Source organism: Phaethon lepturus, unplaced genomic scaffold (assembly GCF_000687285.1).
Source record: "Phaethon lepturus isolate BGI_N335 unplaced genomic scaffold, ASM68728v1 scaffold5261, whole genome shotgun sequence".
Lineage (NCBI taxonomy): Eukaryota > Metazoa > Chordata > Aves > Phaethontiformes > Phaethontidae > Phaethon > Phaethon lepturus.
Window position 1 is genome coordinate 38,886 of NW_010519707.1, and position 26,168 is coordinate 65,053.

Consider the following 26,168-nt stretch of genomic DNA (forward strand, 5'->3'; position numbering starts at 1 on the left):
CAGTTTCTGTATCTATCAGGCAGGACAAAAATCACAATACTGTCAGGAGTCCTGCCTTTGTGTTCGATCTCTAGTGCCATTAGTTCTGCAGCTTTTTCATTATACTTACTGACTTTATATCCCAGCTTTTCAGCATGAATCCTCTTGGACATGAACTGCCCTTCAATCAATGCTCGTATTTCCACCTCCTTTGGAAAGTCTGAAACCTGTACGAAAGAGGGAATGCATTAAGTTAACAAGCACCTTACACAGTATACAGTGCCAAGCTAGAGACTGGTTAAAAACACAAGACAGATTTATGGTTGATTATCCTTATCTTCACCCTGAAGTCTGCTTTCTGCTAGGCCCCGTTCTTCATTCATAGACACAACATGGACCTAAAGACTCATGACAGAGAACGCAACGCATAATCTCAGTGCTATTGGCAAATCCATCAAACTTGAAATTAATGCACGATGGGAAGAGGTTCTAGCACAAGTTGCAAACTGTTCTCTATGCATTTCCCTGCAGCAAAAGCTGCTTAAGAATCAGTATCTCAAAAATATAAAAGTAAAGCAAGTAGATAAAATTCAGATGCATTAAGCCATGTCACAAAAGTTTAAAACGATTTCTGCACAAGAGTGAAACTATGCAATCTTTTCATTAATTTATTTAATTTCTGTATATAACATTTTTCTTTCATCAACCATAATATGAGAAAGGCAACAGAAGTAGGAAAATATTGAACTACAAACAAAGAATCTTTCAGAAAAAGTTGACTTTTTCCATGCACTACAAAAAGTGCCTATAACTTCTATAACAGCTAGAAGTGATTAAGCATTAATTTAAACAGCAAACATTTGAAAGACTAGTGCTACACTGCAAACACAAGATACTGTCAATCTCTGTTCAACTAGGTGAGGTCTAATCGACTGGGAGTCATGACTGATCAAAGACATCTGTTGAGTTTCAGCAACACCCAGAAAGCCAGACATTTAAACAACATCCATTCCTCAAAAGAAAAAGAAGAAAAGATACAAAAAGCTTTTCTTTCTACAGCATAATTTCCATTTTAATTTCAACTGCACTTGAGCCTGTGTTTACTTACATAGTTCTGTGTGGCTTGTAGATTACTCCAAGACATGCAGGACAGCAAAATGAGGTCTTTACATACAGATTTAGAGCAGGACAAAAATATTATAGCCCAAAGTTTCAACACACCGTTATCTATGTCTCTGAAACTTAGAAGATGGGGAGTAAGTCATGTAAGTGTACTAAGCTCTCAATAAGCTTAAAGTTAATCCTGTTTCAGAAACAGTGTTGGTTTCAGTAAATCCACATTTTCCAGTAAAGGAAATATTTCCTCAAAAAAATACCATGTAAGTTCTAGTTCGGACTTTGCACTGTAGATATTCTCAAGCTACAGACCAAATACTATGAAAATCAACACCGGGACTTGCATCAATAAATGAAACTTGAAAGCAAGTATCTCAGATAAAAAAAAAAAAAAAGATAACGGCAAAGATTTCAAATCTTGACAGTACTCCTTCAAGGTTTGAGATGTTAACTAAATTATTACTACCTTTTGGTTGTCTCTGTTGAATCTGTGAATCCCAACTGCTTCAGGAGTAATTTCCATCACATCAAAGTAGAAGCCTGCACCAAGGAACATTAAAGAGTGTCATGTTTGCGCCTAGCCCAAAGTTGCAATCTTATTTCAGCACACAGCTAAAATGATAATGAATGTTTATCATGTCATTTGAGTCACCACACAGCCTGTTTCTTAACTAATTTCAGTCCAGACATTTATTGAATTTAAGTACTTCCAGTTTACAAAAATGTGGATCTTCAGCATGTCTGGCTCTAGGCATCCAAACAATATAATAAACAAAAAGCCTACAAAAGAGCACACATCCAGCAGAACACACACACATACAAGTAACATACATAATATATAATACATCTCAGAAATAGTTTCAGTGGTTGTTATGCAAGGGTGAAAGAAAAAAAACAAACAGAAAAAATGGTAAGTCAGTAAGAAGAGTACAGGAATACTGGAGCACTTCATGCACTGGATTAGGTTTCAGGACCTTATCAGAGAACATCAGATATTTTAAGTCATGAAGCAGAGTTGGTCTTTGAATAGTTTTGATGAGATCTGAAGAAAGGTAGTAATGCTTTGTGGACAGCTAGACAAAAAGTGTGAGAAAGATTCCTCTTGTGCTGATGGCAAGAATGGTTGGTCAGAAAAGATATTCAGGGAAGGAGACAAAAAAAGAAAATGAGGACAGAAAAACTGAACAGAATAGCTAAGAAACTGAGGAGAGTTTCTAAGGTTCAGATCTTTGGAACAAGAGTATGCTGTCCTAGCAGCCCTATGAATACTAGCCAAAAACCAAAACCAGTATTGTGCTTTAGCACACAGTCTTTTTGGTTAAACATTCTGAAAACCTGCCTGTAAGCAACACTGCAGGTTACAGATCTGCAGGCCCTACCTGGGAAATTTCCTTTCTGACCCTGCTGCCACCCTGAATCTGACAGATGAGGTCTTCAAGTAGACTCAGTTTATTAGCCTTCTCAGCTACCTCCCAGACGCAACAGGACCCTCATCTGTTCACCACTCCCTCTTTTCCCTGTTACCCCTGTTCCTCTCATTCTCCCAACCTCACTCCAGCAGCTGCCTCTGCCCATCTCCAAACCTCCGCAGCCTCCAGGGGCATCTTCTCACACACTACTCTTCCCATTTTCTGAAACACCTGAATTGATTTGTCTTCTAGTGAAGAGAGATTCCTGGTCATTTTAATACCCCACAGAGACTGCATTCAACAGACAACATAACAGAACTTCTAAAAATTAAACCGGTGCTAACCTCACAGTGTCAAGAAACTGTATCTTAAATTCACTTTCCTAAGGAATGAAGTCTTCTATAGCTTAAATATCGACATTAAAAAACTTTGCTATCTACAGGGTTTTTTATATCCATTTTAATCATATCAATTCAGATCTAGTATGATTGCAATGATTTCAAATCCAGCTCTGCAATGGTTAATTTTCAGCTTGATTACACATATACTTACCTTTGAATAACTTATTTCAGAGCTATATACTACACCAGTGAACTGTTAAACTGCAGGAAAGAAAATAACTTGAAACTTCAAATACATGGGTTTATTAATATTTTTTAAATGTTTCCATCATCATTTTGTTTGATTTCATTCACTTAGCATAATGTGGAAAAAACAGGGATGAAATGACACTGTGACAGGCATTGAGGAAAATGCAGAAAATCTAGATACCATTTCATATTCCTGCTTTGCTCACATGCACTGAGCAAGATTCTAGAGTAATGTTTAGAGATCAAAACCGTTGAAGATTGAGAAAGAAATAATATGGAGCTACTTAATCCACTTGGTTTGAGTCTTCAGCAAAAAGAAACGAACTTTAATGAAAGCCTCCTTCAGAAATTACTAGTTTTAAACATTCTACAGCTGAGATGCTACTAACACCCTCTCAATGACCAAAAAAGCTCCATAAATATAATTTTCTTCTTTAGTGAATATTGAAGAAAAATACTATCATGACACTTAGAAATGCTCTGTGGGCAAGCTAAGCATACATTAGGAATTGCCCTTGCTCTAGTTAACTTAATTATTCGCCTTTATCTTGACCCAAGTAAAAAGTAGGTACAACTCCCCAAAAAACATGTGTCTAAGCAAACACTGGAACTCCCAGGTTCATATGCTAAGGTTCATACCCAAGTTTCCATTGTTTCCAGCAACAGTAGATGACAAGGCCTTGGAGAATTCATCCCACGAGCCTGAAGCACAGTCATCTCTGATCCTCTCTCTCATCAGAGAGCCATTCTTAAAACTGAAACACACAAACATACCATATGTATTTTCCAAAACATTTGGCTCTAGATATTTACAGCAATTTGTTGTTTTACTCAATATTGGAATTTATTATATCAGCTGAATACAGGATCACAAAAGGATACAATCATTTCTTCATTATGGAAGAAGATGGAGAGGAAGAAAACTAAATAAGAGAGAAAAAACATATTACAGGACATGTTGAGGAACGCAGTGCAGAGATGCTGGTACACATCTCTCCAAAGAGTCAGCTTAGACCCAGTCTGGCAGGCCATGCTAAACCCAGGCTGTCTCTGAACAGCTAAGACATCTCCTCAGAGCTTCATGCACAGGAGTTGCAGCCCACTGCTTGAATTACTATGGTCTCCTGGAGTTCAAAGCACTGGGGAACACATGGTACGCACTGATGCAGCAGCAGCAGGAGCTCTGACCATGCTGGCCCTAGGGCAGGTCCTGTGGAGCTGTGTTTCTGCACTGTGCCAGCACTCACATGAAGGGCTTCATCAAGCCTGGTTGCATCCAGCAGCCAAGATGAATACTTAGTTTTGGACTATCTGCAGATGAAGCTAGTAACTGCTTTAGAGAGAAATGTTCTGTGCTGTGGGTGCAGAGGTAGCTCAATTAGGTGTTGTCAGAAGTACGCTGACACAGCACTAAAAAGATCACTCTGAGATGACTCTGTAAGGAGCCATCTACATTGCATTTATGATTTCAGGGGCATGGTACCAGGATGGAGTCAGCTTGGGTCCAACAAGACTTATGAGGTCTAGCTCCATGCCAGGATCTGGCAAAGGAAAGCAGCACAGCTGCATCTGCACAGTTCTGGTCCAGAGCCAGTAAACCACGCTGTAAACTATACATCTGTTCAGTGTTTATGGTCTTTGCACCCTTTACGCAGCCACCTCCTTTGCTTCCTCTGTAAATATAATAGTCCTGCAAAATACTGCAGCATTGGACTCAGACCCAGAGAAAGCAGTTTGAATACTCTCCAGCACAGAGTTATCAGAGCAACTCACCAGGAAAGGCACAGAAATATCCACAAAGAGGGCAAGGAAATTACTGAACTTGCTCAGTAGCAGCAGCTGAAGTTACTCGAGTTTTCTGTACAAATACTCCACCTGGCAGCTTGGCACTCTTTTTCTACTAACCCAGGTAAGTCCCCTATTAACTCCACTATTTTATAAAAAAAGGGGCATTGCTGCAAAAGGGGCAGTGTCAGGGTAGAAATGGCTAGGCAGGGGGAACAGGAACTCCCTACATCTGCATGGCTACAGAAATACCTTCTGTTCTGAAAGGCAGGTTTGGCCTTCCGCACATGTTAAGCTGCAGTAAAAGAATGGCAGTTATTCAGAAAAGTTATTCAGAAAAATGCCTGTGCCTGTCCTTTCTTATCACAAACACGTTGTTTATATAGCTCTTTTACACAGCTAAAGTGGGAAAAATACTGGGTAAAAGAGAAACTTAAATGCAAAACTTCAAAAAAAACCCCAACTGCTGGGAAATCATACTATGAAACCCAGTAACTTGCTTTTGAACTCAACTTCACGAGCACTGTTCCCACTGTCATCTACAGCATCCTATTACTGTACAGGTAAGACTCGACATTACAGTTAAAGGACAGATTTGAGCTTTGCTGAAGCTTTGAGTTACAAGCACCTACAGTCCAGGGGATTTAGACACAAAATTTATCTGCATATTACTTGTAAATATTTGCCTGAGCACTCTGACCTGGTTTGGAAGTTTTTGCCCTGAATACGGTGACTCAGTGAGGGAAAACATAGCTTCAGGCCATCTTTCCACCTACTTGTATGGCAAGGGGCCAAACAATTCCTGAATCACAGCAGCCAAAAACTACCATGAGGATCATTGTCTCAGCTGGGTTTCTTGAGACCTCAGTATTTTCCATATGCACAGCCTAATACGTCCCAGAACAGCACTGATTATACTCCTGTATGAAAAGAGAATCTTCACCTGCCCTGTTATGCCCCTCCTGGACCACTGGCAGAGCACAGAAGTTATACAGTCTGGTCAAGCTTCTGACATTTCACATTATTATATTTCAGAAGATTGTTATTCCTGTACATTAAATGTATTACCTTAGACTCATAATGAACTGGCTCTACATATATGCAAAAATAATTTCAGCTTTTTATTGCCATGAGAATTTACCCTCCACAACTCTGCAGCTTCAGGTACTCAAACAATAGCAATGCTATAATGTTGAGGCAAATGTTTCAGCAGTACATTGCCATATACTCTACAGAATGCCGAATGTTCTATTCATTATAATTTTGCAAAAGAAATAAAAAATACTAACACAGAGAAAGAAATGTAAGTTATTGATCCCAGATGTACAAAAAATAAATGCTATTACCATAAAAGTGCCATATATGTTTGAGAATCAACAGGATTGCAGAGGATATGACCTTCTAAGGCAGGAGTTGGTTCTTGGATCCACAGAAACAATGTGTCACTTGTGCCAAGGCTAATCTGGAGAAAAAAAAAAATAATTGAAGCGTTATCACAATGTGCATGGAAAGCAATACAGAAATTAAATTAAAACCATTTGTTACTACCACTAATTGTTTTTAAATTACACATTAAGTCAATTGGATTCGTGTTGAAACTAGCTCTGACTTAGGTTGTCAGGCCATTGAAATACATACTAGATGGAGGCTTACGTTTTAATGTCTGGAGTATTAGTTAAAAATAGTCACAAGAGTTTACTTAAAATCTTTCAGGCAGCTTACAGATTGATAGAAATAAAACAAGCGTGAATCCAATAAACAGAAAATCAACACTAGGAGATAAATTCAACTGATAACATACAGGTATTTTACATTTCATGTGTTTCATTTATTCAGAGATATGGACAGTTTTCGGGAGTACATTTTGACTTACTGCAATATCCCCTTCTTGAAGTCTCATCCCTGCCAATGATGCTGAAAGCAAAAAGTCAGAAAACCAAATAAAAAGTTACTCATTTGACTTAATCATAGCATGTTGCATGAGACATCATAATACATCACATTCACCATCTCAAGGTACAAAATGAACAGCAAATATGCTCGTGATGGCCTTGGCCTATACACCGTAAAAGATGGGCAAAGCATTGGGTGAGGGAGTGGTTTTTAACAGAATCAAAATGCTTAAGACAAAATACTATGGAACTGCATAAAACAGTCTAATGTTTTATGTATTCAGGTTTTAAATACAGCAGGCCCTTACTTAACAACACACTTTAAAGGAGAAACACTCCCACTTACATGAGACTACTCACATGTTTATTGGACTAAGCCATATTTGAATCTCTAGAAGAAAAATGGACTTTTGGAAAATGCAAAGTTTAATCATGTCCCAGAATATGAATGTAAAATATACAATGATGAAGCCTTCCATCTTGATTCAAGCCTGCATATGCTACTGTAATACAGATAAGTATTTTATTTTCACAGTCTTGAGAAACAGATGTCTCGTCTTTACACTGAAAGATTCTCCAGGATTCCAAAAACTGACCCTAAATTAACACCTTCCTTTATACCGAGATCTATCAGTCTGACAAAAGGACAGCTCTAATTTTTAGAGAAAGCCTATAAGGTCCATCTCAACCTTTTTGCTTGAAAAGATGCAACAGCAATTTTTTAACTCGTAATTTCTAAGTTAAAATGTTAGCAGTTCATAGTAAGAATAGCTTCTTAGGGGCAGGCAAACCAAAACTGAAGTTATCAAGAAGCAAATGAAGTCACCTCTATTACTAGGCAAAAGAGAATTCATTTGTCATGCCCAGCTTATCCAAGATGTCTACACCTCAGAAGAACCAGTGATGGAAGGCTGTTGGAAAAAGGTATTAATGTTGATAAACACGGTATTCTTCCATTGTATAGGGAGCACCTGAGAACCAATGAGATTGACGTTGAATTTTAGGACATAATCATATTCACTGAATCTTATACATTTAATCATCTTACCTGGATTGTCTCCTGTAAATGCTACTATTTTACAGTCTGGGCTAAACCCATAACGCTGACTATAATATGGAGAAATGGGCCCCTAAGGAAAGAAAGAAAGGGAGAGGCAAAAAAGCTTAAAAAATGGAAAGTAATCTTGCAATGTATGACACAATGTGTTGTTACATAGAACTGAAAACCCCAAAGAAGCTGTAATAATCATTCCTGTGTATTTAAGGTGTGAATGAATATTTTAAAGATTTTAACCAAATTTTTTTATTGTCGAGAACCTCACAGAAATACCCTCAGATTGTATTTTGAAATAGGTTAAGTAAACAGTACCATTTTAGCTTGGGGTCTCTCTCCAGTTATTCACACCCACTGACATAAACACATCCATCTATTTTGCACACATACATGAATATTAATACACAGAAATTAGAAATTCAATGCAAACATAAAAGGAAACACAACATTAATATACATCACAACATCAAATGCTGGAATATGACCCCTATTATTTTAGGGGTCAAGAACTGTATTCTTTTAAGCTACATTTGGTAGCCACAGAGAAAAAAAAAGAAGAAAACTATCTGTAAAAAATATAAGGACACCTATATGAATTTGTGTATGTTCCTCTCCATTACAGAAGATCAGCACTGAATTCAGATAGATCAGGTGATGGGTATCTACACTCTCTTACATGTGCACCAGCTAAAGCAATAGCTGTTTTTGTGCTGGGTAGTAAGACTAAATTCATTTACTCTAAGAGATATGCGACTTGATTTGATTTCACCATTATGCTACATGAACTGAGGAGCTTTAAATATCCCGAATTATTCATAAAGATTACCTCATTAACTGTACAAACAGTTTAAAACAGGTCCCTGTCAAGAAATGCAAATGTTGGGCTCTGTTTCTACAGTAATACTGTGCACAGTTCTGTAGTTACCAGGTGCTTGTGGGTGTGCGGGGACACCCCAGAGAGTCTGGAGCATCTACCAAAACTTTTCTCATCATAGCCCAGGGCATGCAAGAATCCAAGGGGTCACTGATGAAAGCTACAACAGACACCAACTAGCAGTTTTTAAAGATGTCTGTTTCTGCTCTGGCAGAACACACATCCACAACACACCTGGAAATATTAAATCAAGCAGTGTAGATCTGAGGATAATGGTGTACAAACGCTCATGCGCACACATAAATGTACTCCAAGAAAGTACTATTAGCAGAACTCTTAGCACAAAGCCCTATTTGTTGCTTAGAACTCTTCTAGACAAGCACATACCAGGACTGAATGGGATGGTACAGGGCATCCTAGTTTCTCCTCTAATCCAGGTGCACAAGCATCAAGGCAGGACACTGACCATACCTTTTCCCAAATCTGCAGCAAGTTCATACCAGAACCTACAAGACAGATCAAAACAAGAAGCATACATATATCATTAAACACAAGACAGTACTGTATCAGAAAACTCCACCTCATTACAGGCAACAGAAAATTTACAGATGCATAGTTTACATTAAGATAGATTAGTTTTAGCTCTTCTAAGCATAAAGGATACTGATAATTCAGCCTCTGGATAGCTTTCACCTGTTAAGGTAGCAGAAAAAGCTTCTCTGATGCACAACACACTAGACAATGCAATTATTCCCAAATTAAGTGCAAAAAGAAGAACATGGATGCCTCCCCATCAACTCCTTCCACCTTAGACAGACTTCATTGATGCAGCAACATCACTTGAAGGTGTGTTGTGCTCACCTGAGACCACAATGAAGAAATTCAACCCTGGGTGGTATGCCTCTACACTACTCCTACCTTTGAGTACAGTATCAAATCAGTATCTAAATCCATGTTGACTAACCTCCCTCCATATCAATGTTTCCTTCTTCAGAAATTACAAAATAAAGGCTTAGAAGTCCAAAAAAAGCAAGAGGACACATTTTCAAATGTAGCCTCTAATTTTGAGGCTGGTTTGGAGAGTCCAGCTTTGAATACCAAAGTTATGATTTTGTTTTGTCATTTCAGTTTTGCTGAAAAGCCCAACTGAAATCTGCAACACCTGCAAGCGTGCAACACCTCCGAAGTCTAGATTCTGTGAATTGAATTACAGGTTGCAAAAACCTAGATAACTCATTTGGTCACCTATTTCTACACCAGAACTATCGCTAGACCTGAGGAAGGGCTGTGCATTGGTTTCTAATTAATTGAAGCTGGTTAGTGGCCGAATCTACATAACACACTGAGCACTCCACACCCCTTGCTTATGTTTCTAAGATGCCTTTAATTGCACATTTCATTAGACTTGAAAATCTGTATGTGTTTCTGGTTAGTACTGTCCAGGGACATATTAGTCTTATTCTAGATTAACAACATTTTCATTTCAAAGACCATTTAGCCCATGACTTATTTATCTCAGAAACACAGCCACATTCTCAGCTAGGCGCAGTGGAAAACCTGAAAACTCCTTCAATTCAATACATTGTTAAACTTGTTAAAACACAGAGACGGTGAAGTTCACCCACATGCAGTGTCTGTGGAATAAGACTATGCTTGTGATGCTGGGACGCAGAGGAAGAGAAAGGATGCAATCCACATCTCAGCCAGCACATCACAAGGCTCCAGCAGTGCTCTTGTTCCGAAGAGGGGCACACACCTGCCACACGTTCCACACACATGCAGTACTGCTGGTTCCGGTTACGCACACACCAATGAACCTACCCTATCAACTCCCAGCACCCTTTTTCACAGGCTTAATAATGAGTTTAATAATGTTTATAAATAAAGTATCTATTTGCACAGTCCATTCCTAAGGACCAAGGTCTGCAAGGTCTGGACCTAATGCTTCACACAGCGTTGCAAACAGAAAGTGTTGCATACTCCAGCTGAAACACTACAATAACCCAAGCCAAACCGTAGGATATTTGGATTATACTTAATAATATAAAAAATAGAAATAAATTTATTAATATCAATCAATCCCACTTCAGGCAAATTGAACACACTTAAATTATGCACTGGTTTATGTAGCCTATGATGCAACAGCTGGAATTTGACAGCGCAGAAAGTGCAACACGCCTCCCACAGGCAAAAGGTGCATTTCCTTTTTCTGCCCTCAAAACCACTACCACCCATTGGAAGAGGAAAGATGGCAAGACTTAGCTCCAGCTTCTCTCAGTTCTCTAGGTGATACCACTCCTAAATCTAGCCATCCCCTCCTTCCAGGGATAAACTGAGTCCTTCCAGGGTAAACTGAGCCTAGCATCACTGCCTGCACTTCCTGGAGGCAGAAGGTGTGAGCAGCCTCATGTCCCAAGCTCTCGGGCATAACAAGGCTTTCTATGAGGAAATATGTACATTTATAAACTTTCCTGGAGAAGTCCCTAATTTAAAAGGCCAAGAACCATTCGCTAAATTAAATTAATCAGCAAGCAACAGGATCTTTAAATAAATATGAATTTTACTAGAGAAAGGTTAGTTGTTGTTTTTCGTGTTTTTCTGGAAAAAATCCTTTCCCCTCCGCACCCCTCAAGCCTAGAGAAACGTTTAACCAGTACCCTCCAATGCAATTTTGCAAGACATAAGGACAGCCTCCAATCCTTCCTGCAATAAAACTGGAAAAACACTAACCTTTATGACTGAAAAGGTCTAAGTTTATATTATACAGAAACAACACTTCAGTTTATTGACTGGTAGATATAATGGCACAAAGACTTTAATATGCCCTGAGAAAAGAACGATGAGCTAATTTACCCCACCCTCAGAAACTCATTTATAAGATGGGAAGCAACTATTTTACAAGAACTATTAATCTGTTGGCCTAGATTCATCCCACGCAACTGTGGGCACTTGCATGAGAACCTCTAGTCAGTGGAAAACAAAAACCAGAGCTGAATGCTCCCTGGAACCACTTCTCTTTTGCCTTTAATTATATGCGGAGTGATGCACAGCGAGTTCCTAACTCAAGCACCTCTGGTCATGATCTATGCTGCTTCTGGAAATAAAAGTTAGAATGGTGTGCTTAAGCCATTTTTACTGGGTTTTTTAGCCATTTTACATATAAAATAAGTAATAATCTGAGAACTAAGGGCGGGGGGGGAGGGGGGGGGGATCAAAGTCAGCCCTTTAACTTGTCACTCCAAATGGATACCCCATCCGCAATGAAGGTCAATAGCCAAGGCCACAGTCTAGTAAGGACTGAGGAAAGGGTCAAACGTGGATGACTAGGATTCAGTATTTCACTGCAAGCATCACTAGCTTTTAACATAAAATGACCAAGACCACAATCAGAACTTGCTAATATCTACTACATATACAAACATATAAGTGCTTCAACACTAGGGAGGCAGGGACGAAACAATTTCATTACAAAGACCAAACAATGCAGACTAATTGGTTTTATTAATCCACAAGCTAAAGATCAATACTTGCATACATTTATAAACAGCTAAATGCATCTGTATTACAGACTCTGGATCCCCTTTTCAGTGAGCTAAAATCATAAGCAGTGTAACTCTGCTGGCACCATGCAAGCTACATTAGGAGTAAATTCAGCCCGCCACGGTTCCTTTTGAAAAGGCTTCAGTTCAAAGCATCCTTGTTTGATAGAACAACAAAAACAAGTATGATAAGCTATGATTTGCCTAAGGCTCTTAGAAAAGCATTTCAAAAGATAAAGCTTCTCTAGGTCAAGAGCTGAATAGCTGTTCTTTAAGGTGTCTTCTAAAAGAAACAATGCCTCAAGTGTTCAAGTTGTTTAGGTCCCAAATGTATCTTACTTTTAACATCTGCACAATATAAATGAAAATCATTCTTCATTCCACCAGAAAGTAATTTGATTTTTTTTTTTTAAATCAATCACCCAGGGTGCTCAGCCATTCACAAGGAGTGATTTGAACCTTACAAGATTGGACCTTTCAAAAGAAAAAAAAAAAAACATCCTGAACCTGAATAGCACATTTCCTACAATAACCTGCAAATTTAAAGAGATAAGTTATTGTGCAGAGCTAAACAATTTGACAGGGTCTTTTAAAGACGGTATGACCTGAAGTTAAACCTACAGAAATGAAGAATAGGTCTATTATCTGAACGTTATTTTGAGAGATGCATTTTAAACTACAATATACAGGTGCAATGTAAAAGATCAAGCGAATGGCAAGAAATCATAAATTACAAGAAAGTAAGTTTTTAAGTTGGATCCAAAAAACTACTGCATACATTATAATTATATTTTATTACTGGAATTAGAATTCTCTCTCATTATGTTAATAGAAGAAAGGAACGAACAAGACTAAATGTAGCTTACAACGTCTAAAAATCTTTTGTCTTGTAAAGAGAACGATAACATCCTGCTTAGTTCTCTTATCTTTTTTCACACAAAGATTTAATAATCTTACATGCTCTGAACAGTAGATAACATTTACTCAAGTTCCATAAATATGCAGAGGTGTAACAGAACAAGCCCTCCTAGAGCTTTGTTTGAAAAATGTGATACAGTTTCTAAGAAAATTTTCCAATAGAGCAAATTTTCATTTTCTTTGGTTTAAAATGTTTTGGTTTGCAACCAAACACAGAAATTTTCATGTTCCGAAATTGAAGCAGCATGGATTTCCCCCACTTGCTTCCAAGTAGAAAAGGCAGAGGTAAGATTGGAGGGGAAAAAAACCAAAAAAACCCAAAAAAAACCCCAAAAAAACCACCCAACCCCAAAACAAACTTTTTTTAATGCTTATATTTTTAAACATTTGACTCAAAATTCACACTTCACTCTCATTGAAAAATAAAAAATCAACATATTTCTTTATCAGAAAAAGTACTTAGAAGATCTCACCACCCCTCTTTGAAATGCGGTACATGGAGCTAGTTCTGTGGTTTGTTGAGAGGCTGAAGTGCTCAGTATTTGGGTCTACTGAGGAGCAAAGTGTAAATCTCCAAAGAGTTGTCGTTGCCATTAATACACACAAAAAAAAAAATTTAGCTGTGAAATATATGGCTAACAGACCGGGACTAGAAGACAGAGGCAATAATCTGACAACTGCTGCAAAATAAGCATGGATTGCTTTGCAATTTCTAAGGCCTCAAGTACAACTGGGAGATCTGATATTCAATAAGTTGTCCATTAGTTAAAATTGAGGTGTCTTGCCTTTTCCTATGAGCTTTGATGGAACAACGAAGGAGAAAAAATGAGTTGGTCTTAACATATGGGTGTCACCTATGGCTCTATAATGCAAAATTTCCTTAGAGAGCCTTGTTATCTAACCTTTCAGCTCTGAAATATATCTTCTCTTAGTTTCAGAGCAGGAATCAAAAATGCTATTTCGAAATAACAGCACAGTTCCCAGGAAAATCATTTCCTTTGTAATTGCCATTTCAAATTGCCATTTAAAAGCTGGATAACTGAGATAACACAAAACAGAAAAGAGAGACACTAGCCTTGTCACTTTTTTGTCTTTGTTATGATGAATAGAGAGATACGGAAGGTTAAATATTTTTTTAACTGAGTTTTGGATTTTTTTTGCTTGGTTTATGCTTTTTTCTCTGGTTCATTTTGAAAAGATATTTCTGTTACAGATCCATACTCCAGTTAGGTGGGGGAAAAAATAATCACAATATACATTTCGTTCACATCCTCTGCAACTCAGAGCCAAACCAGGAAAACCAAAGAACAAATATCAGAACTATGAAGTCTAGTTTAAAAATCCACAACTTTTTCATGCTTTTAAATAGATATTTCAACATTCCTTTATACATCATAAAGTAATAAAAAAGGTACAATTTCATTTAAGAATATTTTATGTGGATTTATTTTGTAGAAATGGGAATCACAGTATGATGGAGATAAATAAGCACAGCTGACAGCAGTATCAAGAGTAGCAACAAATGAAAAAGGAGTAACTTAGCTTAAAATCTAATATATCTGTCATTAAAGTTTAAAGACAAAAATAAATAGCAGAGCCCTTGTCCCCTTTTTATGTAAGGTGGGGATGAAACAGCATATTTCCCTGTTGAATTGTTACTACGAGAAAAGCCCACACACTTACCATCACTGTAATCAATCGGTGCATAAGCTCCTAGGAAAAGGGAAGCTGCAAAACTACTAACCAAAGAGATTCTCTGAAAGAAAAGGTATGAGATAGTGAGTGCCATCACTATTCACTTCAAACAAAGTAAATAATTAAGTAACTAGAAGCACCAAATGTTAATAAAAGCTTAACATTAGGCACAGAAAGCACACAAAAATACACCTAGAAGGATTATTCGGTTCTATCGTACTGCCTAAGTAATACAGCAGATATCAATCTAAAAGTAACCCCATGATAAAAGCTGTTAACAGTTTTGCATTCTGAAACATGCAAAATATATCTAGTATATTAGCATACTCTGTTATCACAAATTAATTCACAGCTTTGGTGTATCACAGAATCTCATTTCAAGGAAAAACACTAAGAAAAAAAACCCAAGCACACCTAGATGTTGATGATAGGGGAAATGCACTGGGCAACCCAGAGCACAAGTCTGGAAGCTTTTTAGCAGCTCTGGCAAGGCTCTGCTAGCACCTTTACGTGAACTCTTACCTTCCTCCCAGCTGAGACCCCAGACCTCCCAGGAGTTACTCCCAGGAGCTTGTAATAATCCACTACCTGCAGCTCTGCCTCAGGGTATATTACAACAATGCATTAAATCCAGCTGTAGAACTTCTAGTACTGGCCTAAAAATGCCCTGGCCACATGACACAAAGCACTGATCTAACATGAACTCGCCTCCACTACAGATCTGCTAGAAAAACTACCAAATTAACCAGCTACTATAAAGCTTTCTGCAGGATCAAGTATTATGCATTCCCGAGAAGCTGGCATAAAAGCTGACAAATTCCTTATTGTGTGCTCTGACTAATTCAGAAGGAACATGAGTGTCACCCAATAAGTAATCAGAATCAAATCTGGTAGAGTGAGCAAGCAGTGACAGTGTTTTTATTAATGATCACAAAATCACCGCTTCACACAGCATTCAAAGACAGATGATAGCCAGAGCTTTACGAATTGGTTATAATGGCCAGGAAACGTAATGATGCACTTGCTCATCATGCATCTCTCCCCAAGAATGTATCACATTGTGCTTAGATAACAAAGGCCTACCTTCTGTGGTGCCCCAACAGGCACTAGCTGCCTGAAATGGAAGGAAAAGGATGAAGTTAAACTGTGAATCAGCCAGTTTAGCAAGCTGATGTAGAAGAAGGAAAAACATCTACCTTCCACATGTCATTCAGACTGCCAAGCTGCTCAGTGCTTCTTGAGGGTCCCCAAGAGCAACTCTGATATAGAGACATTTTGTGCTTGAGCACATCTTGCATATCCTTTATAGCTAAAAGGTGCCATCAATTCCATCAGCCCCCAAACTCTGAGCTTCATATGACTAGTTTTCAGTTCCATGGACCCAATTCCTCTCCACTAATGCATTTTTCTCCAAATTTAGTCTTAAGCTTATGATCAGACTGTATTACTGTTCTGTGTCACCCCATCACTTAGTAACATACAGGTTATAGAAGATGTACTTAGGAAGAAAAAATGGGGGAAAAAAAAACATTGCTCCACAAAATACACAGTCAACTTTGCAACTCACTTCCCCATGAAGTCCCCAAGCCGTCAGATTTTAAAAACCACAAAAAAATTATCATCAATACTATCAAGAACCGCAGTAATACAAAAACACAAGCAGCCTGACTTCACTGGTCTGGATGTTGGGCATATTCTAACCACAGGACAGGAGCCCTTCCCTCGTTTACATTGTATTTGCATGGAATTTTCACCTTGCTTCAAACCATGACATTTCAGTCACAGCTAGATGCAGACTCAACAAACTGAGACAGTAATAGAATTGCAAGCTGATTTCTGAAAATTAAAAATCAGAAGGAAACCAACTACACAACGCAATTCCTTGGCAATAATAGAATCAAAGTAGCTCCTCATGGGAAAAACTATGAAAAAAGTCTAGAATAGATTGCAGCTTTTTTCCTAAGCACATCTGCAAGAATGCCAGCTTTGTACGGCACAGAAATCACATTTCTGCATGCAAATGCCCAGTTCTAGGTGTGAAAATTTCAACTGTGTGCTTAATTACTCACTTGTGTTCGAACTGCTATACATAAAATTTATTACCACCCAAATGGAAGTCTGTTTTTTAAAACTTCTTCCACAAAGGTGAGATCCAATGGAGCCTGCTGTGTTAAGTGTAACATTCAAGAGATGATGCTCGATTTTTATCTGCCTGATGACTAATAATTTAACAAAACTAAAAACAAAATAATCAAATTTTCAGTTTTAATCTTAAAACCAAACAGAAAAAATCAAAATACCCCTTAGCAAAAAAGTCTGACATCCCCACAAACTTAATTTTAAAAGATTTTCAACTATAGTTTCCAATAAGTGTATTGAAGTTGAGCCAACCTCAGTTTGCTTGTAGACCTCTGGATTCTGGCTGTAAATCTTTGCTATCTGGTTTCCTGTAAAACGCTGAGAAAGAAATGCAAATGCTTAGAAACACAAACCCTAAATGGAGTCAATAATCATTAACTCTGTGTAATGAGTTCAGAACATTGCACTTTGGATATTTAATTTGCCTGATGCATGATGAAAGTCAGTGCACAGCAGGCAATCTGCACTAAACAGGCTATAACGCATAGCCTCATTATGAGAATTTTGCTCACCTTTTGGAAAAAAAAAGTGAAAAAAGCATTACTATCCATAATTTACATTTCAGAAATGACAGTTCAATGGAATGAATCACACTTACTCTGTGCCCAAGAACCAGCACAATTCAAATGCTGCCTTCAAATCCTTGAAGAGGTTTAGGCCACCCAACCTATGTACCTCTCTGAGGCAGGTGAATTTCGAGCAAAGCAAGAAGTTTCCTACTCAAAGCAGCAACTCCAGCACAGGCTAATAACAGTTGTAAGCATAATTATTTTTCATCCACATATTACATCAAATAACAAAAAACTTCTAACACTGAAACCTTAACCTTTAGCAAGTTAAAAATAAACGGTTAGTGGTATGCAAAGTCTGATTTCAATGCTGGCCATAAACCTTACATGATGGTTCAAAAACAGAATCAGCAATTTGGGAGGTTAGAGCCTTATTCTGTTGAACCAACAGTAAGTGTAGCCAGGTGCTGAGATGCCTGGAAGGCAGCCCCACTCCCACTCCATAACTCATTATCAGAATTACGAGAGAGGGAAGTGCCAGGAAGAGGAGATGAGTGACAGAGTACTCTTTAATAGTGTCCTGAACTTCTAAAACTCACTTCTCTTAGGTCAACAGCTGCTTGTTAGCCTTCAGGGAACATTAAAAGGCCAATCTTTTAATTGCATAAGTAACCTAGAGCCATGATCCACAAACAGAGGGGTCATAACCCCAAGTGAACCTGTAACACAAACTGGACTGCCATCCCAACAGAAATGTGGCTGCACAGAAGCTCCCAGGGGAGAACCAGGCCCTGAGACTGTAAGCATGGCCACCAACCACTGTATTTTGGAACCACTGGCCAAATGCAACAGCTCACCGCAGCTGCTTCCTACAGCAAAATTTCCAGTGTTTGCCTAATTCCACTTTACAATTTCCACATCTTTCTTTGTGAGACTACTGCAAAGCACAGTTTCATTGGAGTTTTTGAAGAAACTCTCTCTTTTTTAGTTAATGGCTGATCGTTATCTGCTGTGGCACCACCGTAATGGCAGAACAACTTCTGTCAGGAGACTGCTGAGGACCTTCTTCCCATCTGCTCCTTACCTCATAGGCTCGAGAACCAGTGATACTCGCTAGGCGCTGTGCTCCCCCCACTGCTTTCTCCAGAGCACTGCATTGGGAAGCTGTGCTAGAATCCATCCAGATGGGGCTGTTACTGACAGAAAAACAAGCCTGCAATGAACAATATCCTTTATTAGTAAGTCTGATCTCTAGGAAGTCCCTGCTAGAGTAACAGCAATACAGCAGACCTACATATCAGCTCACAGTTCAGTCCTCTGACGTGCCTTCTGGTCTCCTCTCAATAATTACAGGAAAGTGGATATTGGGCAGCATGTCAGCCAGTGGTGAAAAGCCTAACCCAAACCTGACATCAGAGGGAAGGAAGAGGCTTTTTCTACTGTTACGTAACATGCAGCACGATGTGTACTTCACATACCGCGCAGCATGGTGTCTCAAGTACACTCCTTTGGTAGCCAAAGCCCTGGCCCCTTTTATGCAAGTTTAGCCCTACTCTTTAGAACTCCTCTCTAAACAATCAGATTATCTTTCTGCAGCTCTACTAACAGATTTCTCTTTAATGACAGGCTCTACTAACAGATTTCTCTTTAATGACAGGCATAACCATTTGGAAGTGCAACTGAGGCTTAGTACATCACCGAGAGCATTTTAATTCCATTTCCATGAGTCTTGCACAGATGAGATTTCCAAAATTTACAATTTAATAGATCAGTTACACAAATGTCTCCCTTTCAACATACAATTGTCCTTTTTGATCTTGAAGTAAGGACAGTAAGAGTCTTCAAGAGGAAAGCTGATTCCTCCCTAACTTTTCTTTTTAAATAAAAGTTTGTCAAATCTATGTTCAAAACTTACCAACAACACACACACAGAATATGCCAAGGTTCAACAATGTACTTCTTGTGAGTTTGTGTCCACACAGCATTACACTTCCATCCTTTCAGAGGTAAGTGTAAACTTGTCTTTTTTTCTTTAATATTTTCTAATGAAATCACAAGCACTGCAAGTAAACTCAGGTAAGAGAATATTTTTCACCACAACTTTTTGTTAATACAAATATTTTTTAAAAAATAAAATATTTACAGGTTGCTTACAAAAATGTTATGTTTCCTGAAAGAACAAACAGGCTGTGACTCTGACACAGAAAGATTCTGGGACACCCACTGGCACATCTAAGCTTTTAAAGCAGTACATACTGTCACTCAGGAGAACAGGAAATGTCAAAAGCCCTGGAGCTGAAGGAATAACCAGTGCATTTCACTTTATGCTGCAGGGGCACGCAACTCAGCCAGACAAAAGGAAAGGTTCGTAAGGAGAAAAGCAATGTGTAAGTATCAGAAAAAGAACATTGTAGATCTCCCTTCAAAGGTCTTTTATGCACATTACCTTTAGTGATTGATGTAAAGGCAGTTCAGATGATACATTCTTTAAAATTTGGATGCTTCCTTTTTTCCAGTACACACTCCCATGTTGCTGTAGAAAGTACAGAAACAGAAGTTGGAAACGCCCTCCCAATCCATGAAGTTCATATCCTGATCTGAATTTCAAACTTTAAGGACAGAGAACTCTCTCCGAACTATGACAGCTGCACCTTTTCAAATTAAGTGCCTCACTAAAAGATTCTCTAAGATTGAGCAAAGCATATACTAAATTAGAAAATGTAGGAGTCAAAAGACAATGATGATTTTGAACTATAGCAACTTCTAGTGGGAACTATTATTATACTGCTAATCCATGGTATTAGATACTTCTCTGAGGGCTCTTTGAGCTGTAGCCAGGGCTCCACAGTCAAGCCTGTTAGTTCTGTGCTATTTCAGCACAGCCCCCAGATTCTTCAGTTACATGCCTGCCCCAGTCACCACTAATAGACTGCATAATATTGAGAAGGTTATTTAAGCTCCATCTCTCAGGCAGCTTCCTCAAGCCAGGCATCTCTAGTTATGCACCTGTAGGACACCCCAGGCAAACTGCAAAGCACCATCCAGTGATCCACTAATAGTCCTGATGATACCAAGTGCATATAGAAGCCCCAGGGCACAGATTACTTGACCACAGTGTCATTCAGATTGTATTTCACATCTCTCTGCCAGTTCTGCAGACAATCAAGATGAAGTTTGTCCCTTCTTTGGACAAACACTGGTACATCAGTGCACCTCTGCAGTAATCTGCAGCATAAAGACAAGGTTTTTCAAAGAGGAAAGGAAGAGAGATAATGTGGGTTGGAAAGGGGCAATTAAATGAAATCTGATCTACTTGAAAGAATCTGAATGTAGCACCAAGTTGATACCCCCACCTTGTTGGAGAACAGGTAAAATAAAGGGAACACAGGCAATCTAGAAATGTACTTCCTTTTTTCATGTGAGTAAGCTGGGGTTACTTTGCAGTCCCTAACTTCTGTTCCACTGAAGAATTCATAACACAGCCTTGATACAGGCCATGATTTTCAGACACTTTGCTCAGACTTTCAACTGAAGTCAATGAAACATGGAGATCAAAGCAAGAGTTTTGATTAATTAGACTCAGATATATCAAGATGAATAACCTAAACCTCATGCATCAGAATTAGCTTAACACTTTGGTGCTATCCTCACCCTGGATATCATTTGTGAAAGTTATAAAAGACTTCCTTGTTTCACCAAAGTACTAGCAGACTGGCTGACTAAACATCAGGATAGGTTTTATAAATCTCAGAAAAAAGGCATTATACACTACAGGCTAAATCACGGCAGCATCTTTGTCATTTATGGATCAAAGACTATCATAATTTGGTTTTTGTTCTTAGGCAGATCTCTATCCTAGCCATCAAAAACTGTGCTCAACCGGATGTCACTATGCCTTTAACTAATTGTGCTCCTCACTATTTTTATTACCCCATTTCCACACGCACCTGGATATGCTGAAATTGAAGATGACCCCAGTCATTTCAGAATCTGTATCTACAAAGAACTTGAACAACAGGAACCAATTAGTTACACACTATACTGTTCTAAACAACTGCACTGTAAACCTCATCCTCCACTCCCACTACCTTCTAGTGATTGCTCTGTGTGCTTCAGGTTTTAAGTTCCCCTGAGGAACATGTCTTTTAATGGATGCTTATATAGAAGTTTTGGTCTTACTTGATGTCATTATGGTCTTCAGAGATACAATTATTTAAATGAAATTTATCACTGTACCTCATACTCCATTGAAGAAATATACAAAGACTGATTTTTTTCTTTATAAACTAACCTGGCCAGCACCAGACAAAGCTCTGACTTGAGAGAATTTAAAGCCCGAAGACTTCATCTTTTCCAAAATCATATCCAGAGCCTACAAGAACAAAGAGAATCAAGAATGACTGTAATGAGCTATCAAATTATGCATACTCACAATCGCTGGAATTAAACAGTAAATTCATGTCATGACTGATAAAGAGTTCATTGGCAGACAATGAAAAATTAGCTAATGACTATGGACTTCTCAAGACACTGCATAAATTAATTTACTAAGTAAGAGTCCATGAAAGAAAAGTTGAATCACACAGGGAAAAAAAAACGTCTTTAAACAAGATGAATGACAAAGATCTATTCTTTGAAACCTAAATAAGAGGCAGGAGTTAAAGAATTCCAGTTCATTGAAAAGCCACTTGTAAGAGTGCCAGACACAAAGCAGAATTATCTTTTCCTGTTCTTACTTTGGAAATCTATGAAATCTTAATGGGGTGCACTCTGCACACCATCCTACAAGATTTTAGGTATCTTCAGTACCACTGATGCCAGTGTCAGCTGAAAATTCAGGGTCTCTTTAATATAAGGCTAATGCAAGTGAATTTTAGCACTTTAAGCATCTAGGCTAATTTTGTTCTTGCCACATTTTACTGGATGTTAAAACCAAAATTAATCTGTCTTTACATAGGCTCATTCAGATCAGCATCTCCCAGACTATCTTGACAAATGAACCACTGCAAGACTTCAAAATTTCCCAAGAAACATCATACACCTATATCATCATATTATTCATTTAATAATTACAACTGTCCCTGTTCATTATGATTCAAAAGACCAGCTTCAACCAAATTTATAAAACCTTTGTCAACTACCATGGATCACCAGCTGGGGGTCTGTGACCTTTGAAATATCTTAACTGTTAAAATCACACTCGTAAGACAAATTTATATAGTACCATGTGAGAGCAAGTGTTGCAGAATCTGCACATAAGCAAGGAAGGCCTTCTTTTAAAATAGAAAAGAATGTTGTATTTCAAAAAAACTACCCGTCAAAGTGACTGGGAATCACTGAATAAATTGCTTTTTAACCACTTACCATTTGAGACATCAATTGGTGAGTAAAGTTTATTCTAAAAAAATAGTGCAAATAACCTGGATGCTACAAAGACACATATTTAAGGTAGGCAAAGCATCATCTGCTCCTTTTGCATATGAAACAAGAAGATGAGGGAAAAAAGAATTGTCTTTTTTCAAATGAGGGAAAGTCAGGAAAGGATTAATCACATGTACAATTGCTACAATAGTAGAGAGTGAATAAACAAACAAAAAAACCTTCAAAATGTTAGCAACTTCCACTACATTTCTTGATAATTTCAATATTTGCATACCAAAGACACAGAATAACACTTAAAAGAGACGGAATACAAGCAAAAGTACTATGTAGATTTGAATGACGAGTTTCACTATTGCTTGGAATACATTTCCATTTCAGTAACAGCAAGGAAGAAGTTGAAATAAACAAAGCTTGTTCATACCTTGACCCACATTAGCACGGGAGAAGTGACTGTCAGTCTGTCACTGTGAATATAGACTCCACCTTGGGTCCTAAAGAAAAATAGTATTTTCTCTTAATAAATTAAGCATTTTTCCCCCACCAAGCAAAGTTCTTCAAATTTACTAATAACCAAAGAGAGTCTGCAATGCTTTTATGTTACGAGCAAGGATACAATCAGTTTTTGAAACCTGAAAAAGTAAAAGCCAGCTCCTAGGAGGTTACATAAATAATGTCTGACCCAATTGCAAAGTAACTAATTTGCAAGGAAAAGCTCTGATCCTGGAAGTAATATTTTTGATAGACTCCAATGCTGATAGTGCTCATTGACTCCATGTAATTCATAGTTATTTCTAAGTTTCCTAACTGTCACCATTAGTGGCTTGAATCTAGAAGGTGAAATTCAATTTTTGCTGTTAAACCATCACGTAAGTAGATGTACTTCATTGAAACTTGAGATTACAGAAGATGACATTTGTTAACTCTAGCCTACTAACTGAAGTAAACAAATACTGTCATCTTACATCCTATTGGGAGATTTGCAACCACAGAATTTGTCTCCAAATGCCTTTTAGAAGCTCCTTCATGCAATTTACTTGCTGTTATCACAGCATTCCACTCTGCGCAAAGGAGGTGCTTTCTTCTGTATCCCTAAATGAAACTCATGTCCACAAGTATGAAAACCCCAAAAGAAAAAAAATCCGGTTTATTTATAAGTAATATTTTGGGGTAGTTTTTTTTTTTTACTAATTTCCTGTTGGGAGTTCTTGCCATATTTTCATACCAAGCAAGGCAAAAGCATATACTACCCTCACCAAGTACAAAACATGAACATGGCATGAACTTTTTCCATGCCTCCACACATATCAGTGAGACCAAATAAGCCAACAGCCTCTCTGCCCCAATCCCCAAAGTTCTAAATTATACTACCCAAGTAAAATATAAAAAGTCTTACTTAAATTCCGGAAGGTCTTTATCAAAATGAACATTATCCTCATAAATGACTCTCAACTGTTCATCAATAGCAATGACTTTCAGCTAGAACATATAAAACAGGATGTTAACAAAAACTAACAATAATTAAAAAGCACTGGTAACTATTTTATAATAATTACATTCTCACAGACAAAATGGGAAAGATCACCCCAATCCATAAAACTTGCTGAAAGTATGGGCACAATTCTACATGAAGCAAGTTATTACGTGAATTTCCAGCATGTCACCTATTCAGCAACATGTATTAATTTGCTTGCATTTCTCCCCCCCCCCCTTTTCTCTCTCCTTAATCACATAAGATCAAGATACGGACATATATTTGCTATATATAGCAAATATATATATTTACTAAAGAACAGCAAACAAATTACCAGGTTCGTAGCTTGCATCATGGTAACCAATTTTTCCAATTTCTCCAAAGAATACAGTATCTTAGACTAAAGATGCTGTATGTTTGCTTTTTAACCCTTATGATACCTTGAGGCTTTTCCCTACTCCCCACATGGCGAGTAAATCAAACTCTACCAGTCTAGCAAAGTTCAGAGGGCATTACACAACTGTATTCTGAGCTTCTGCAATATATGGAAAGCAACATCGCAAGCTGGTAACTCCATAAATCTGAGCTTTCTTGTAAGCACAAACTAGAAGAGTACCACAAACTTTCCTCCTCTGTCTCCACTCAAGTTCACCTAGTACAGAAGAAAAACATTAACAGCCTAGAAGAAAAGTGAGAAGGTAGCTCACATTCTGCACATATTTCAACAATGGAGAGAGTGCAAACTGCTGCTAAACGAGCAGACAAAAAAACCCCTACAAAGTCCAAGTCATCTCAAAGAGTTGTATTCAAATAACAAGGCCATCCCCATTTAGGAGTGGTCTACTTCAATTTTAGCCATACTAATGTATGTATACTATGTATACATACTACGTATGTAATTTATCCACTGGCACAATTCATTACCAAGCTGATGCCCTGCACTAGCTTAAAATTGTCTCTGGACCACTGCAGCTTAATTGGCTTTCTCCTTGAGCACACCCCCTTAGCAAAATACTCCATCAACCTCACATCGGTAACCTGGATGCGTCTTTCCAAGCTCCCAAACTTCAGCACGGCCATAATGAAGTTATTTATGCTTATACGCCTATTGGTTAAACATACTCAGGCCTACACACAACCTGGGCAGCATTTCTATTCGCAATGTGGTAATACCCAACTATGCCAACAATTCAAAATTTCAAGCAGCTATCTGGGCTTCCAGGTTCACAATCCTCCTAATCTTGACTCATGCGAGATGAACTGGATTCAGGTGCAGACCACAGCTCTCAGCCTGCCCAGGGCTGCAGGCAGAGGGGTCACCATGCTTTTTGCATGTAGAGAAGGGCCACAGAACTCCTTTCCAGGATTAAATGCATCCCTTGCAGGATGGAGAAGCAGGACATGTTAGGACATGCAGCCTACAGCTTCAAGCAAGAGCTGGAGAGAAACAGCAGAGCTCCTGCAACAGAAAGGGATGAAAGATGCACTTATGCAGGGGAAGGGAAGGAGGCTTGCAAACGCCTGGGCAGATGCCGTGCCAGTGGCCTTCGGAAGCCAAGCGCTGGGGATTATCTTGCATCGGCTCAGGCAGGCTGCTGGCATGCGTGAACCCTCGGCACCGAGCGCAGCACACCGTCTTGCAGCGCCCGGCCTGACCCCGCTCTAAGTGAGGAAACCCTGCGAAACGAAACGGTCGCTGGCTGGAGGAAAAGAGAGACAAGCTTCTAGAGAGGAACGCCTGTTCCCCTGGCGTGCTGCGGGGCAGCGCAGCGGCGGGTCGCTGGGACACGGTGGCGGGCGGGACAGCCCGGGCCTT

The 26,168-nt window shown here is 38.6% G+C and overlaps 1 protein-coding gene across 1 annotated transcript; it reads right to left on the reverse strand.

Annotated features, from left to right (window-relative positions):
* On the reverse strand, window positions 1–25,432 carry XYLB (xylulokinase homolog (H. influenzae); the record flags this gene model as incomplete). Its single annotated transcript, XM_010297125.1, has 16 exons — window positions 25,277–25,432; window positions 24,969–25,004; window positions 24,275–24,357; window positions 23,303–23,372; window positions 21,791–21,871; window positions 19,946–20,032; window positions 18,584–18,712; window positions 17,243–17,308; window positions 14,840–14,912; window positions 9,087–9,205; window positions 7,820–7,901; window positions 6,753–6,793; window positions 6,226–6,341; window positions 3,734–3,849; window positions 1,562–1,635; window positions 1–206 (listed from the first exon to the last, which is right to left on the reverse strand). Coding segments are annotated over exons 1-16 (1,535 nt in total), but the record flags the coding sequence as incomplete, so codon positions are not given.
* Between the last annotated feature and the right edge of the window lie 736 nt (window positions 25,433–26,168).